The sequence below is a fragment of the Tympanuchus pallidicinctus genome, unplaced genomic scaffold (assembly GCF_026119805.1).
Source record: "Tympanuchus pallidicinctus isolate F22 unplaced genomic scaffold, pur_lepc_1.0 scaffold5, whole genome shotgun sequence".
Lineage (NCBI taxonomy): Eukaryota > Metazoa > Chordata > Aves > Galliformes > Phasianidae > Tympanuchus > Tympanuchus pallidicinctus.
In genome coordinates, this window is record NW_026294769.1 from 6,910,774 (window position 1) to 6,928,009 (window position 17,236).

Sequence of the window (17,236 nt, forward strand, 5' to 3'; positions counted from 1 at the left end):
GGGATACTGATGAGAAGGTACAATCCCTACTGCCGTACCACCAACATCCACCTCTGACATGGAATAAATAACGTAATACAATAGGAGGCATTACTTTCAGAGCAGCTGTGATATATCTCCTTTCCCCTTCAGTGTAAAGGAGAGAGGCAAGAGAACAGTTTCCGCATGCCTATGAATGTGGTTTTATTTAACGATGACCAAAATGAAAAGGCAGCATATTTAGCAAACTAAAAAGAAAGGAAACGTAAAATATTCTTTTAGAAGAACATAATTCCCTGTATTCTATTTTTTGTTCGATGAAAATACTAATAAAAGATGTAGAAAATGTAGTTTTTCAGGGAACTGTGAGGATTAAACTTGGCTTGTTTTTTTTTTTTTTTGGTGTGCAGGGTTTTTGTTTTTTAATTTGTTTGCTTTTAAAATTTAATTTCAGGAAATAGCCTCTTGTGTATAGAAATGAAAATTCATTTTTGAGCTCTTTAGATAAATCTTGTCTGGTGGGGCTGGTTTGACTTCCTTGACAGAGTGAAAGAAAATGTATTCAATTTGTGGCTTTTATCCAAAACTGCTTGAGTTTCTCTTCTGCGTGTCGTTAAGTGCTGAAATTTAATCATGCTCAGTCCATAACAATATACCTGCAATTTAATTTATTTCAATAGTCTGTACTATGATGGCTGATATTTTTATCCTCAGTAAAAAAGCTTTCCTCACCACATGACCATCTACGGAACTTTACATCTTTTTTTAGTAACCAAGTTGTTGCTCATGACACAGCATAGTTAGATCACCTTGTTGTAAACATGTTTTTATGCCAAGGGCTTATATGAACAGTGGATGATTTTGATATGAGCCTGAATTTTTTAATGTGTCTGGAAGTTCCATTTCCAATAAGCTGGCTCATTCTACAATGCATATCAGTGGAGTGAAAGAATGAGTAGGGGGTACCACTAAAATTTGGATTGTGAACACAATAAAGAAAGGTTTTCCCACGGGGTGGTGTTGTAAAATTTTTTGCAAAATTATTTTATGTACAGAAATTCTCGAGAAGTCAAAATGAATGGTTTCATGAGGTGTTTTTTTTTCAGGAACTACAGTTTGAGAGACTGACTCGAGAGCTTGAGGCTGAACGTCAGATTGTAGCGAGCCAACTGGAGCGATGTAAACTTGGATCAGAAACTGGAAGCATGAGCAGCATCAGGTAATGCGTGAACTGCTGATTTCTTTGTTGGGTATTGAAAAGAAGTAGTATTGATCGTGGTGTGGAACAGTTATACAGCAAGGATGATGAGCTTTTAGTAGAGCTTGAAACTTCATTTTTTATTTGTTTCATTTTAAAGAAAAGTTCAAGAGCAGAAGGAGTTTGGTGTAACTGTTGTCTGCTTTGTCCGGTAACAAAGCAGTAGTGGCGTTTGGAATTTGTTGACTGGCAGCTTGCTGTTTTATCTTATTTTATCAAAACTTCGTCAAGGTATTAAAAGCTTTAAGGATTCTTTCAGCTGTCCGTAAAGCTGCTGACATAAAAATGTAGTGATAAAGTACTAATCTTTATCTTTGTTAAACATTGGTGCCCTTAAAGTCAATTATTCTTACACTGTTTAGATGATGGAAGTATTATTTGAGAAACTGTAACAAAAGGAGGCTGATCCCTTGGTCAGTTTGATGCAACTAAAGATTTTGTAGTCTTGAGCTACTTCCCAGCCATTCTTTTTCCTCAGGTGAACTTAATAAATAAAAGATGACAGTGTTTGGGTTTCAAGGACCAGGAGAAATGCTGTGTGGACATGTCTTCTATTTGTGGCAGTGCAAATACTAAGTGCCATGTGTTTGAACATGTGAGATGAAGAATGATAGACCAAGCTTAGTATGAAGTTTTATGTGATACAAATAGAAAAGACTGTAAAAACCCTGTCACTCTTGGAATAAACTCTTCTTCAGTTGAAGTAACTCAGACTGTACTTCAATTAAAGAAATGATTGTTTTCCATGATAGGTAGAAAACAGTCATTCTGCAGAATGCTGCAGATGCAACAGAAATTCAAAATGTATCATTAAAGTAGCAAAACTCAAATGAATCTTTTAGTAATTCAACCACTGTGCATGAAGTTCACTTAAATATAAAACAAGTCTTAACATTAAATCATGAGTTAACATCCTAAAAGAAAACCCTGTTCAATTTTATGTATTCTTTTCTACTGGCTACACTTCTATAACAATTAGGAACAACTGCATTACTTTGAGTTATTTAAACACAGTGTAGTACTATGTTTGCACTTGAGGTTCATTCTCACTGTGCTTTCAATTTTGTGTATGGCATGCTTGTATTTCAAAAAAGCTACCTTAATCATGTCTGAATAATGCTGTTACCTTATGATCCCTATGATTATTTCACATAGTATTATGGAGACTGTGAAGAAAATGTGTTCTTTTCCTTTTTGGTTACTGTAACCACCTGTGAAGCTCTGCTTCTTAGACATACTTGCTTTGAAACAAGGTTGTTAACTTTGTTGCAAATATCTACTATTTTTAAGTCAACTCTTTTATTGATACAGTATATTTTGAAGGATTTCACAGCTCTGTTGTTCAGCCACTCAAAGTAAACCCAAGAAGTCTGAGACAGATTACCTGCCCCAAAATAACCATAAAGAAGTGTCATTCGTTCAAATGTTGCATCATTTTTATGTTGAATTTTTGCTATTGAGGTCAAGTGACAATATTAAAAGTTTCTGAATCATTCATTAGAAGGCTACTACTGGATTTCCAGTTAACCCTGTGGTTTCTGCAATCATAATGGTAATCTGTGCAGTTAACAGGTTGTTTTGTGTTTATTTTTTTTACAATAACACAATCAGAAATAATTCTTAAAAACTGTTTTTGTTTAATGCTAAGATAAATTGATCCAAGTTCTTGGGATTGGTAGAAATGAAAATAAAAATAATTCCTTTGAGATTAGAGATTTAGATCTAGCGGGGATTAATTCTGTTCTGTGACTTTTTTTGTAATAAATATGTAAGCTCACATTAAGATTTAAAGTTTATTTGCTTTCCTGTTTCAGTCAGTGCATTTCAGGTTAAGAAATCCAAGTGATGAGAATAGTTTCCAAAATGTAGATTAAGTTCTAAACAAAGAGATTAAGAGTTTCCAGAATGTGAAATTGTACACGGGAAACCAGAGATATCAAAGGCTAAAGCAATTATATTTTCTTCTCATTAATGTCATAAGTGTTTAAAAATTAGATATGCTCATAAAAAGAAATTCTTACCAGAATTACCCATCTCTGTATCTGGACATGGTAGCACACACCCATTGAGATCAGTTTCAGTATAGGGAAAAAAAGGAAGAGAACTGAGTGATCAGAAGAATAAATTTGTGGCTAACAAATTAAGAAAAGAACTTGGATTCCCTTAATCTTTCTTGAGTCCAGTACTTGGGAAGTCTGTTTCCCTCTGAAGGAACACTATAGATTTTAGTATCTGTTTTTTTACATAGAGATTTTAAGATATGTAAGTGGATTGTATTCATGATTTCCACTGCACCCAGTGCTGTATAGCATTTATTGTAATGTGTGTTGCTATCAATCTGTTAAGCTTTTGTTTTCCCAAACACAGAGTTGTTTGACTGGTGTGGAAGTGTCTTATTAGAGAGGGTGAGAAAGTCCCCTTCTTCCTTCCTGAGATTTTATCGTAGGAAGTCCTGCTTTTGAAGCTTCATTCTCCCTGCTTGCACCCTTATGCTGCTAAACTTCTAAGGAAAGAAGGCAGTGGTTTTCTTGTAGCTGGGGGCTGAGTGATATGTTGTAGAAGCTCCCAGAAACTTTCATCATAATTAAAAAAAAACAAAACAAAAAAACAAAAAACAAAACAAAACAAAAAACAAAAAACAAAAAAAAACATGCTTAAAGAATATAAATAACATCTGTTATTAGTTAGGGGTGTTAGTTTTTTTTAACCCTTTTCTTCTTCTGGCATATACAGAATGGTTCAGTAATCATTTGTGTTACAACTCTTTTCACTTGTGTGGAAAGCCTATATAACCTTTGCTAGTTAGTATCAGTGGAGGACTAAAGCTATTATAAAACTGCATCAACAGCCATAAAATACTATTTTATGATCTTATGATCATAAAATCATAGAATTGCTCAGGTTGGAAAAGACCTTAAAGATCATCAAGTCCAACCACAACCTAACCATACCACCCTAACTCTAACAACCCTCCAGTAAATCAAGTCCCTGAGCACCACATCCAAACAGTTTTTAAACACATCCAGGGATGGTGACTCAACCACCTCCCTGGGGAGCCTATTCCAGTGCTTAACAGCTCTTTCTGTAAAGAAGTTTTACCTGATATCCAACCTAAACTTACCCTGGCACAATTTAAGGCTATTTTCCCTCGTCCTGTCACCAGTGAGAAGAGACCAGCCCCCTCTCGCTGCAATCACCTTTCAGGTATTTGAGGAGAGCAATAACGTCTCCCCTCAGCCTCCTTTTCCCCAGACTAAACAGCCCCAGTTCCTTCAGTTGCTCTTCATAGAGCATATTCTCCAAGCCCTTCACAAGCCTTGTTGCCCTTCTTTGGACAAGATCTAAAAGGAACTTTTCACGTTAACATTCGTTACTACCCAAGGAATTAAAACTCATACACATGGAGCAGCTTTCCATATTTGCTAGCTAACTCAGCTTACAGTGGTGGTTACTGCCATGTCTTGATGAAACGCCTTGAAACAACTGCACATGTGCATAATGAAGGAGTGCAGTGTACTTCATAGGGGAGATATCAGGAAAACTGTTCTCAGTAAAATATTAATGTTATGAAGATTTAATGCTTGTTTTAAGATTGTGTCTTTGAAACCACATTTTAAGAACGTGCTGAAAGACTGTTAGTTCTATCTACTTTTGTTTTGTTTTTGTCTTTGCACATTTCTGGCACACCTTGCACTTGGCGTATACATAAGGAGCTGTGTGTCCAACTGCACTGTGAAGCTTCAGGTGGCTTGACTTTCAGTCATTAAGAACTTAATATATAGCCCTTTCTTGCCATGAGAATCAGGATCCAGAGATTAATTATCAGCTAATTTGTAAACCTCAGTGCAACTGCTAACAAATATGCAGCCTAGATCCACTTTCAAATTGGTTATGTCTGATTGGAGGTGAATCTAGTTAACCAGGGTGGAATGTAATATAGTCAATAGTTTCTAGGATATGAAGTGATTTAGTGAATTAAATCTTAATGCTACACTTTTTCTGAAGATGATCTCAGCAAATACTAGGTTCTTGAAGTGCTAAGTTTCATGGTGTGAGTAGTATCTCTTCATAGGGAGCTTGCCAGAAATACAGACGAGTATAATATAAATATGAGAATAAAAAAAGTTACTAACCAAAATATTCCTGTTTGAGATATGCTGTCTCAAGTACCAAGGTGAAGACATTCCTGCTTTTTTCCTTTGGCTATCTTTATTCTTACTGATGTCTTCAAAACTTGGCACAATAAAGTTGAAGCAATGGCAGTAAAAGAAATAAAGTGGTTGTATGGAGCACGTTACCAAAGATGTAAGGAGCAGGTGTTTATAAAAACCTTTGGAAAATGAGATCTAGTAATATTTCAATTTCTTATGACAAAACTGTCCAAGAAAAGTAAAATATAAATACCACAATAGCAGAGGTCTTTGTCTGCTTCTGTCTCTGAAGCTCTATTTACCAAACAGTGTTTCAGGCTGTCCTGTTAGGCTCCAGCAATGTACTTACGTGTCACAGAAATCCTTGGTGACTTTGTAGGTATTGGGTTGCTAGCTGGCAGCTGATGGATGCGTATCTTCTAGGTAAAGTCTGGAACCCAGCATTTCTGCAAGTCAGGCTACTGATTTACATTTCTGCTGAGGCCCAGTATTTAGGGAACCAGCTTAAAAAATAATAATTAAAAAAAAAAAAAAAAATACTGAGAGAAAACTTGGTATAACGTAGTCTGAAGTTGTACAGATTCTTGGTGCTTCCATTAATCTAAAATCTGTAGGGACTCTGTGCTGGTTCTCCATAATAAGGCATGTTGAGAAAACAGATTAGTCCTGTTGGTACCCTACAGGGAACTAACTGGTTTCACAGTTTCATAGCAAACAAGCTTTTGTTGCTGAAAGGCAAATATCCAGTAAATGTCCAAGCAATCAAGTCTGGTGTGATTTTCTTTCTTACAATTCCTCCCTATCTTTTACAATATAATCGTTTCTTTTCCTGCTGGAGATATCACCTCTGTGAGAGCAGCAATACAGTAACGTTCAGCATTGCTCAAGTTTTAACAGTAATATGTTTATATGAAATTAAAGTATGAGATTTGTTAAAAATGTCATCCACCTTACTGCAGAGAAGCAATTTTTCTCTCTGTTGCCCTAGGAAATGTTTTTTTTCACCTAAAAGCCTTATTTGGGGCTGCCACTTGTCACTTTGGTTCTCTCACAGTTAGCTCAAGTATTTCATTATTTCTTCTGTTTCACTAATACTACTAATAGAAAAGTAAAAAAAAAAAATAAAATCAAGAAGCAGAATTATGACAACATTAAAAACTTCAGATACTTTGTATATCATCATTTACTGATAGGTGAGCCAATGAAAACTATTCACGTGGATGTTCTCTAAATCAGTGCATTGTTGGTGTGATTCTAAGGTCTGAAAGTTCTTTCCAGTTGTCATGTTCACAGTTAAGTATCTGCCTGCAAGTCTGCACTTGAATATTGCGCTAATTTGAAATTAATTGGGAAATATTCATCTTAGGAAGTATATCTTTGTTAGTGTATAAATCAGCTATGTCTTACAGAGTTAAGCTCTGTGTACTTTTGGCAAACCCTTTGTTTGAAAAATTTGAGCAATACCTCTTGCCATTAAAGACAGATAGGCACTGCAGCAGATTGCCTACGACTGTAAAAAATATCATTTGAAGCTTAAACGCTTGTAAAGTATCTGTCAAAAAAAAAAGGGTATGAGTGATAAGACTTTCTCTACAACCCTTTGAGCTCGACTTTTTATGATTCCTTCCTGTACTCTGCTTTAATAATTCGACAACGCTCTTTTTGTCCCCATCCTTACTTATCAGATGTAGAAATGTTTTTGGACAGGATTGGAGGAAGACAAGATTGAGGATAATGCTGAGGGAAAAGTGCCCGGATACTGTGAAGTTCTTTGAATTAGCGCATTTTCAGAAGAGTTGATTTTTAGTGCTTAACTGCTTGTGGATCAAAAGTACAAGATAGCTTTTTTTTTTTTTTTTTTTTTTTTTTTTTTTTTTTTAATATATCTTTGATATCTTTTGATACCTTAGAAATAAGTGGTTTATGACTGAGAACAAATTCTGTAATACTGGTGAAATTATTTAATAGGTATGAACAACTGAAATCAAATGCTGTTATAGAAATAAGGTAGCAAAGGTATTTTGAAGAGTTAGTTTTGAGAAATGATGGACAGAGCCTATCACAGTGTCTGTCATGAATATTGTATGCTGGTTTATATTAAACCCAGATTTCAGTTTTTCCTTATTTTGTCAAGGTTATCTCCCTCTCAGATGTACATTGAGAGATATATTTATGTTATGAAGGGAATTTCAAGGAATCATCATCATCATTGCTGTTGTTATAGATTTGCACCACCAGCCCTATGGCTCTCCCCTGCTACCCAGGCTCCCATGCCAGCCCGTGGCATTCAGCCCCAAATCCAACAAGCACAGCCAGGTCCCAGATCCCTACAGCATGCCCAGCCTGGCCATGCTGGATCTCTAAGGGTAGTCTCTGATTTGTTATCCCATCTGTCCTTTGATGTGTTTAGGGTGAGGAGAGGTCCTTCCAAACCCAATGAAACGAGGTCAAGAAGCAGATCTGTAGGTGCATGCAGGATCCCAGTTACTACTAGTGTAATTTGGAGGAAAAGTTAAGGAGAAAGAACGTTTGTTCCAAAAGTAGATGAGGCATCTGGAAGAACCCAGACATAATCTGAAAATGGAAGAATTGGATTTAATTGGTCCACAATTGAATCAAAAGTAATAAGAACTGAAGGGTGGTATGAAGCGGGATGAGGGAAATAAAACTCTCAGTGACTAGAGAAGAGTAGGACGCAAAGATAAGGCAGAGGCATCAAGGAACCATATTATGCCCTTCGTAAGTGTTGCAGAAATAAAGATAAATGTCGACAATATCCATTCAAACTGGATTCTGGAGTTGAGAAATATAGGTCTTATTGTAGATCTCACTGGCTTCGTTTGCTATTCCAATTAGTCATCACATCTGTATGTCAGTTCCTGAGATACTATCAGATCATTAAGATTCCTGCTTATGTGGAAGGCTGTAGGAAAAAAATGAGAAATGGCAAATACCTGAAAATGATAAAAATTAATCTTTACAATAGAATTAAACAGCAGAAGTTGATACAATTCCATTGGATTTCTTTCAGCTAGTTTTATAAGCAGATAGATATTTCTTTTGATTATGCACATCTTGCAGCTTAAGAAACTCCGTTGATTCTGTGCACAACAGCATCCCTCCATGCAACATAGCTTATCCCCAGAGCAATTTAGAAGTGAAATGGTCATGAAACAAAAGTTGTTTAATAATGCATTTTTACAGGGAGTGAGCCAAAATGCAGTCTGATGAAGGCTTCCCAGAACTTGAGACAAACCACTTTTGCTGTTCCACGAAGAAAACAAAGTGACAAAATGTTGTCCATATGCTTGAGGAAACAAATTCAATGTTGTACTTTCTCAGAAACGTATTTCTCAGAGACTGTTTTCTCTCCCTTTGTCACTCATGCCTTTGTCTCTCACCATCCGAACTTGAGTAGGTGATCTTGAGCATACTCCTCACTTTTGATACCTTTTTTCTTTTCCATTACTTTATTCCACCTAGCCTTCATACCTGAACACTGCAGTTTTTAGGACCTGTTCTAGAACCTCCTCTGCACTTCCTTGCTTTGGTAGGTTCTGATTGTCTTTCACCAGCACGGATATAGGAACAGTTACTATTGCTTCCTGCCAAAACTCATTCAGGATAGTTTACTTGTTTACAGCAAATGATTTGAGTTACTTTTGCATGAAGCTGGGTTTGACTGAGTTCTTGGTTTTAATAATTTATTTTCGATGTAATCTTAGAATAAATTGAAGATTTTCAATGATAATGCATTGATGAAAGTTACGAGTTCTCATCAGACACAGCTTTCAGAAATGCACTCATCACTACAGCAGTAATTTATGCTTTCATATCAAGTGTGGATCCTGTGTCTTGCTGTGGTCCGTTTTGAATTAAAAATTAGGAAAACAAAACAAAACAAAACAAAAAACTTGTGCTTAGCTGTGGTGCTTGATGCTGGAAATTTAAGATTTATCAATTAACTCTGAAAAGCTTTGGGTTTGGGTTTTTTTGGGAGTGATTCTTCTTTCTCTTCAGAAATTAGCAGTGCTGTTGTTAATAATAATTAGGTGATCTTTCCTTGCCAGTATGTGATAATGTGCGCAGGAATGAGTCCTCATTTTTTTCCAATCTGTCTGATTCTTCTGAGGGGCTGTCATAAAGATAAACATCTCAGTGGAGCTGCTACAACTGTGACTGTTCTGGAGCAGAAACCGAGTTTTGCATTCCTTGATGCTCAAGTATATTGAATATCAAAAGTTCATAGGAGGTATTAATATATCTAGTTGGATTGCAGAAGTGGCATGAATGGATGCATTTCTGTTTCTGCAGGCTTCTCACAATTTGATATCAACGTACTTTGAATGATTGATGTTATGAGCTCTAGAGGCATGTTGCCATTTCAGCAGTTAAGCAAAGGTTTTATAGATTTTTAATGTGTTAAAGGGACTTTTTTAATCTCTTGAGTTTTCAATTCGTAGTACGTGTCTCAATTGCTGCTAATTGAGAATAAATATTGTGCCTCCTTCTGGCTTTTCTCTACCCCTTATATTTTCACCTTAAGCCCCCACACTGCTCATTTGCACAAAGAAAGACTTAATTAAAAAAAAAAAGAAAAAATAGCCTCTTGCATTTCAGCTCTCTACTTCCTCACTCTCTGTAGAGCAATATCTTCCTACTCTCCAGATGCAGAGAAAGAAGATGAAGTACGCCCTTTATTTTCTTTCTATTACCTTGGAAGAAGTTGTTCATTATTAGATTGTTGGATTTTGTTTTCACAAAGGCATCTCTGCTGTCTGGGAGCAAGACAGCTGCAGGGACAAGGAGGGTAACACCTTTAGATGGGCAGTCCCTTCATCCCTGCTAGCTGAAGTTATATAAATACGTTGTTATCACTGCATTTTGTTTCCATTTTCCTCTTTTACCTCCCTAGGAGGGAAGTAAGCAGAGGGCTGTGTGGTGTAACCTGCTGGGTTAGACCACAACAGTCCTTTTGGCACCCAACATGAGGCTCAAGGATTGAGATAATGACAGATCTGACTGTAGCATGTTAAAACAAAATTGTTGTGTTGTAATAATTTAGTAGTTGCTGTTCACATTGTTACTTTTCCTGGTTTTAGAAATCTCTGAGGATTTTTTCATGGAACCATGTTACTTGCTATATATGATCTCTGTTGCACTGTTTATCATTTCCAGGGGCTGTTATACTGTACTTTGTTCTGTATAACACTGGTTGAGAAGCTAATCTTGTATTCAGTATTGCAATCATCTCTGTACTTTGGAAACTGCATCTTGGAAACTATTAATAATTTCACTCTTTACTTTGTCTCCTCGGGGAGCCAGACTGTGGGGGAGAGAAATGAGAATGGCACGTTACTTCTGCTGTGCCCATTAACACCTTTAAACTTTTGTTTAAGGTTAAAGAAGCATGTATAAATATGCCCCAGAGATCTTCCCGTCAGCTGGACAGTGGAGTGGCAGGCAGTGTGGGGTGATGCAGGCATGTGCCAAAAACAGTACCCTGAACTTCTGCAGAATCCTGAGAAACTGTTGAAATATGTAGAGAATGTGTACTGTCACCTTGGCAGTTCTGGAGAGGCACAAATGGCTGCAATGTGCTGGTGTCTGACCCATGCCTACTCAGATCTGTTCAGCTCAGTTCAGCACCCTGACCGGTTAGACCACAACACATCACCTTCGTTCCATGATTTCCTAATATAAAGGGGATCTATTCATCCTTAGCTTTTGACCAGGTTTACAGATTCAGTGAGTGGCAAGTGCACAGTTATCTTTACAGTATGTGTAGTATTGCACTTGGGTCATATCTACTCTGTCTTTCCACTCCAAAGCCAAGTTGTTGCCTGTGCTGGAATACCTTTTCTTGTGTATGTGGTCGGAGTAGTACAATGTAGTTAATCATTCCATTTATTTTTATTTTATCAGTATGTGATTTATTCATTCTAAAAACCAGTTTTCAAATAGTGTTTTAATCTAAACCCACTTCAACCTGAAACAACAACAGAATTTAAACAACGTTAATGTGGAACAATTAGTCTGTATTGAGTCACCTTTTGTCAAAGTGCTAGGCTACTGTATGTTGAAAATTACAAGCAATTTCTTTATTAACTTATAGGACTGGTCCAATTATAATCAGTGCTTTGGAGCTCAGTTATCCTATTTTCCTCTTCCAATTATAGAATCATAGAATCACCAAGGTTAGAAAAGACCTCCAAGATCATTTAGTCCAACTGCCCACCTATCCCCAATATTCTCACTAAACTATGTCCGTCAGTATCAAAAGCATCAAAACATTTCTTGAACAACTCCAGGGATGGTGACCCCACCACCTCCCTGGGCAGCCCATTCCAGCACCCAGCACCTGACCACTCTTTCAGAGGAGAAATTTTTCCTGATATCCACCCTGAACCTCCTCTGGCACAACTTGAGGCCATTCCCTCTGGTCCTATTGCTAGTTACGTGGGAGAAGAGGCCAACTCCCACCTGGACACAACCTCTCTTCATGTAGTTGTAGAAAGCAATGAGATCACACCTGAGCCTCAACTTCTCCACACTGAACACTCGTGACCAGTCACCAGCTGGATGTGAGTCCATTCACCACCAATCTCTGGGCCCTGCCATTCAGACAGTTCTTTACCCAGCAAAGATTGTGTCTGTCCAAGATGTGGACTGCCAGCTTCTCCAGGGACTACTGTGGGAGACAGTACTGAAGGCTTTGCTAAAGCCTGGGTAGACTGTCAACAGCACCATCCATCAGGTTGGTCACTTGATCACAGAAGAAGATCAGGTTGGTCAAGCAGGATCTGCCTTTCTTTAACCCTTGCTGGCTAGAACTGATCCCTCAAGTTGTCCTGCACGTGCCATGTGATCTCACTCAAGATGATCCTTTCCTGACACTGAGGTCAGGCTAACAGCCCTGTAGTTCCCCAGATCCTCTTTATGACCCTTCTTGTAGATGGGAGTCACGTTAGCAAGCCTCCAATCCTCTAGGACCTCTCTGGTTGACCAGGAGCACTCTGCCAGCTCCCTCGGCACCCTCAAGTGGATCCTATCCAGCTCCATGGACTTATGGAAGTCCAGGGTTTACAGAAAGCTCTGGAAGCTCTTTGGAAATTCATGGCCAAATAATTTGTCAATGAAATGTAGTACATGTAAATTGGTAAATGTAGTTGTTGGGGATAACTAAGCACCACATGTTGCTGATCAGGATAGAAGTCCCTATTAATAAATTGAAGTAATTATCACCACCACTTTCTATGCTTTTCTGCTAAATATAGTATCAGAATATGGCTTCCTAGGAGGATGTAAATGTCAGGATATGTGACTTTAGATATGGAAAGCTTTTACAGAAAGCTTTCTTATTTTTCCTTTCCAGGCAGTATTAATCCTGTAGATGAACTGAGCAAAAGAGGCATGGCTTATCCATATATAAAAACATTTCTAAATCTGCTCTCCAAAAGGATAGCATATGGAGTATATTAAGGAAGTCAGTCTAAAAGAGCTTCTCTAGCAGCTCTCCCAGAATTTTTTTTCTTGTTCAAAAAATACACTGAAGTTGGATATTAAAAGTGTGGTACTCTTGTTAATGGATATTCTTCTTTCATCCATCTTTTTCTCCAGTCCTTTCCTTCAGACTTCTTTCCCTAAAGTGTTTTCAATTAGTGCTGTTATTAAGAAGATAACAGCATTTTCATTTGTAGTTAAAAACTTGCCAGGCATTCACCTTGAGTCCTTAATTTTGGCTCTACTCCGAAGTTCAAGAAACAGCAGAGTTGTGTATTGCTGCTGTTACCACTCTAAGAAACTACTGTAATACAGCTCAATTTTGCTCTTATGCTTCAGCTGCCTTTTACTAATGAAGACTTAATTTTACCACCTGCAAAAGGAAGAATGAGCCAAAAATATTATTTATGTTTTCTACTTAGGTTTTGCATTTACTTTATCTTTACTGATCCACTTTTAGAGAAAGCAGCAAAGTACTATACGTATATGTACACACTGCATGTAATAAAAATAATATATATATTATGTATACAGGAATACCTTTAAATATATTTACTTTAGTTGTCCTGGAATGCGCAAGTGTTTCACAATTCATTTCTGCCTCTGCACTTAGGTATTGATAATACGTTACTTTATTTCTTTGCAGTGAATTTAGATGACAGTTTATATTGAGTTTGCCCTTCCCCGCCCCCCTCCCCATAAAAGGGATATCGATGCAGCTACAATAAATGACATTATTAAGGAAATCTGCTACATGAACCTCCAAACATCAATAATGATTGAATAAAAGTGTTTTTTATTCTATGATGAGTAAAAATTAAAGAAAAAACCTGTTAACATGCATAATAAAATCTTTCTCAGGTTTTGATTATTTAAAGCACTTGTTGAAAATCTAGGCTATGGTGTGACTTTTGTTTAAAATGATGCAGGACATACACAGTGAAGGGACACAACTGACCAGTCATTTAGAAATATTTTGTGGTTGATACACAGCTTTCTACATTAATGCTGACTTCTAGTGAGAAACAAAACTGTAGTTACATTAGTGTTTTAGCATAGGATGTCATTAATTATGAGTGGGACCAGCCTGGGGTAAAGGTTTTTTTGGTTAAACTATTCTTTCACTTTATCCTGTTAGAATTTAAAGGTATTTTAAATGCTGCTAAAATGTAATATTTCTAAATACTCTTAATCTAACCCAGTGGTTAATATAGGATTCTAAATAGCTATTTTGCTTTTTTATTTACATTTTATGTAAGTTGTTTATGATGGTACTGCTTTGTTGTCCTAAGTAGCTTAATTTTAGACGTGCAATGGTTAGTATCTTTCATCAAAGAAACTATGAGAAACATTTCCTGGGTATTGCTTATGTAGAATGAACAGAGCACATTGGTAGTGGGATTGGCATTGATGATGCTGATGGTAACTGAAATGGCCTTGGGCAGAGCAGGATCTCCCTGCCCCAGTGTGGCACAAGCCGATCATGTTGACCCTGGCAAAACCAATCTCCAGCAGGCTTCCACGTGCTTTACTTCTGAGCTGCCAGTTTGTTCACACCATCAATTATGTTGAATAGGAAACAAGAAGTTATTGTAATTCAACTGGTTTACACTTCCGAGGTATAAAACATGCAGGTTATTTTAAATGTTATTTTCTGACTGTCTTGCAATCTAATATTTGCTACTGCTTCCATGTATTTCTTAAACTTTTGGTTCTGATTTAGTTTATTGTTTTTATAGCTATTCTACTGTTCCTACTTTTTATTGATATTGGAAAAGTGTTGATCGTTTGATGACCAATGAGCTATTCCTTGTGATTCAAGGTAAACTATTTTACCAGAGTGATTTACTATCCATGAGTTTCAAGACCTAAGATCTTGAACAATCAATAATTTTAATTCCTTACCAATTAGCCTCTGAAAGATGTGTCTAAAAGGGCAGAGATTTTTTTTCTCTGTTGAGCATCTCTGTTTCTCTGGTGATCCAGGAATAGGTATGGGACCTTCCAGTCTACTGTCTTCAGTTAAAATAGAGTCCTTTCCTCATTTTCTCTCAGGCTTTTGAAGATCTCTTTCTCATTGCTTTTGTAGCAGTAATTGTTTGTGTCCTGCAGCTTTGTCATCATTTTGTGATGTATTCTGCTAATATCTTCTGTTCACTAGCGATTCCCTGCTTAGAATCTGGGGCTCCAAGGCTAGAGGTAGTAAAAAGTGGAAAAGATTGTAAAACTTTCATAGTTGCTTGCACTGTGAATGAATAAAGTACTTTCGTGCAAGTCTGTCAGAAAGATTACATGCTATATTTATTGATAATAGCTACAAATGGAAGATTATATGCAAATGTATACACTTATTTCAACTGTTATTTCAACTGTTTCAGTGAAATATGCTGACCTTCCTCCCTTAGGCTTCTTGGAATAGATCAGTATGAAAGCAATGTACCAAAGTTGCTAAAGTTTGGGAAGTAATCTCTTCGAAAAATTAAATTGTTAAGTCCATTTCAATTGATGTTTAATTTTACTGCAGCCAAATCTCAAGGAGGAATACTGTGCAATATGACTTGTGAGCAGGCAGGAAAACTTTTAATGGAAGATACAAATCCTGCTGCTGTTCTCTAATTCAGTGACCTCTTATTAATTTCAAAGGTATTGCTTGGGTAAAGAACTTAGAAAATGACCTTTGGTTTTGCCTATTTAAATTGCTAGTGGAGCTGTCACATCATTCTTATGGAAAAGAACTATGGGTGTAAAAATAAAGATATTAAATGCACGGCTGAAAGTACATTCTCTGTATTTGCTTCTATATTGATTTTCACAAGCTTGGTGATATCTGCTTTAACTTACTGTGCAATGGTTAGAGGTTAATCTGAAAAAAAAACCCACACCAAAAACTTGCAGCATTGATTTGACATTGGACTTTCTCATAAAATGGAATTACAAAAGAATGCAGAAGCTTTGGAAAGGCCACTATAATCACAGATAAATTTAAAGTATGTGTCAGTATTAGATTACGTATCTGCTTTTGTAGAACCTCAGACCCTTGAAAATCTGTAGAAAGAATATTTTTGAGTGTTTCAAGGCAAAAATTCAAGCTGAATTTCTAGTAGTATCCAGACCACTTTTGTGAGACCAAGGTGAAATTGTAATTGCTTTTCAATATTCATTTTGTACAGAGGTAAATACTGACGCTTTACTTCTTCATTGAATTCTTCTTTTTCCTTTCTAAAAGGCTGGAGACAAGATTTCTTTCTTTCATTTCTTTTGTTACACGATTCCACATGGGGAGGAAGGGAAAAAAAATAAGAACACATTTTTATTTTTATTTGCATGGAGGAAGGGAAGATTTCAGTGTCTGAATGAAGCATTCAGTTCTTCCAAAGCATCCATTCTCTCCTGTGGCATCAGCGCTTTGCCAAGATTGTCACACTGTGATACCTTCTTTATTTTTAAGCTGCAGACTTTCTAAGGCTAGGATCTTTTCAGTCTGTGGGTCTGCAGTATGGTAACATGAAGCCTGATGGGAAAGCTTCACCAGCTTCTTCTGGAAAAGCTTTGGCTTATACTTTTCAAGCGTAAAACTTGCAGTGAAAGAGAAGGGAGGAGTGGAGCAAATGTGCATGGAGAAGTTTCTTTACTTATTTGATAGGACACTATGTACAGTCAGTGTGACATTGCTTGTCTCTTCCTCTGTCGTTTGGATGGCCTTTTGGTAGCACCGAGAGCAAAGCTATTCAAATACATGAAGGCGAACAGGCTTTTATGGGAAATGTACCATCTAAAATGGCATTTCTTACTTTTTGAACTCAGGTCAAAATGCCTTCAAATGCCAATTTTGACTGCATTGGATTTTCTAAAATAAAGATGATGTTTAATAAGGAAATAAATGAAAAATCAAGATTAACATCAATTCATTGCATTATTAGAAGTTCTAGCAATGTCTGTTGTAAGTGTTAAAGTGGTGCTTATAATATTGACAATAGTAAAATTTCTCCGAACTAAAAAATTATGCTACATTTGATGAGTATTTCATAGTTCTAATTTGTTTTGCACTAAAAACTCTTAAGATACACTTCTTTGTGGAACCATAGAATGATTTGTTTCGTAATGATTAGAAACAAAAAAGCAAAACAGCAGTGAGAGTTACAGTCTTGTAACAAGGTACCAGTCGTTGCTCCCTTAGGATAGGATACCTGTGTACTGAGATGTATGGTTGTATGGAGACATTTATTTTCAGTGGTGGCTGCTGACAGTAAAAATGTGGGTTTGAAAGACATTTTTTAGATAGCACATGCAAATAAGTGTAATTTCATCAACTGAAATGACCAAGAATTTTTTAATGCATACTATT

At 36.7% G+C, this 17,236-nt stretch overlaps 1 protein-coding gene across 6 annotated transcripts in view; it reads left to right on the plus strand.

Moving 5' to 3' along the window:
- The window catches only part of CTNND2 (catenin delta 2), a 612,391-nt gene that overhangs the window by 235,619 nt on the left and 359,536 nt on the right, over nt 1-17,236 (plus strand). For all 6 annotated transcript variants that reach the window (XM_052703881.1, XM_052703884.1, XM_052703886.1 and 3 more), the window contains exon 3: nt 1,086-1,198. In XM_052703881.1, coding sequence (XP_052559841.1) covers nt 1,086-1,198 — 113 coding nt within the window. The remainder of the gene's footprint in view (nt 1-1,085; nt 1,199-17,236) is intronic.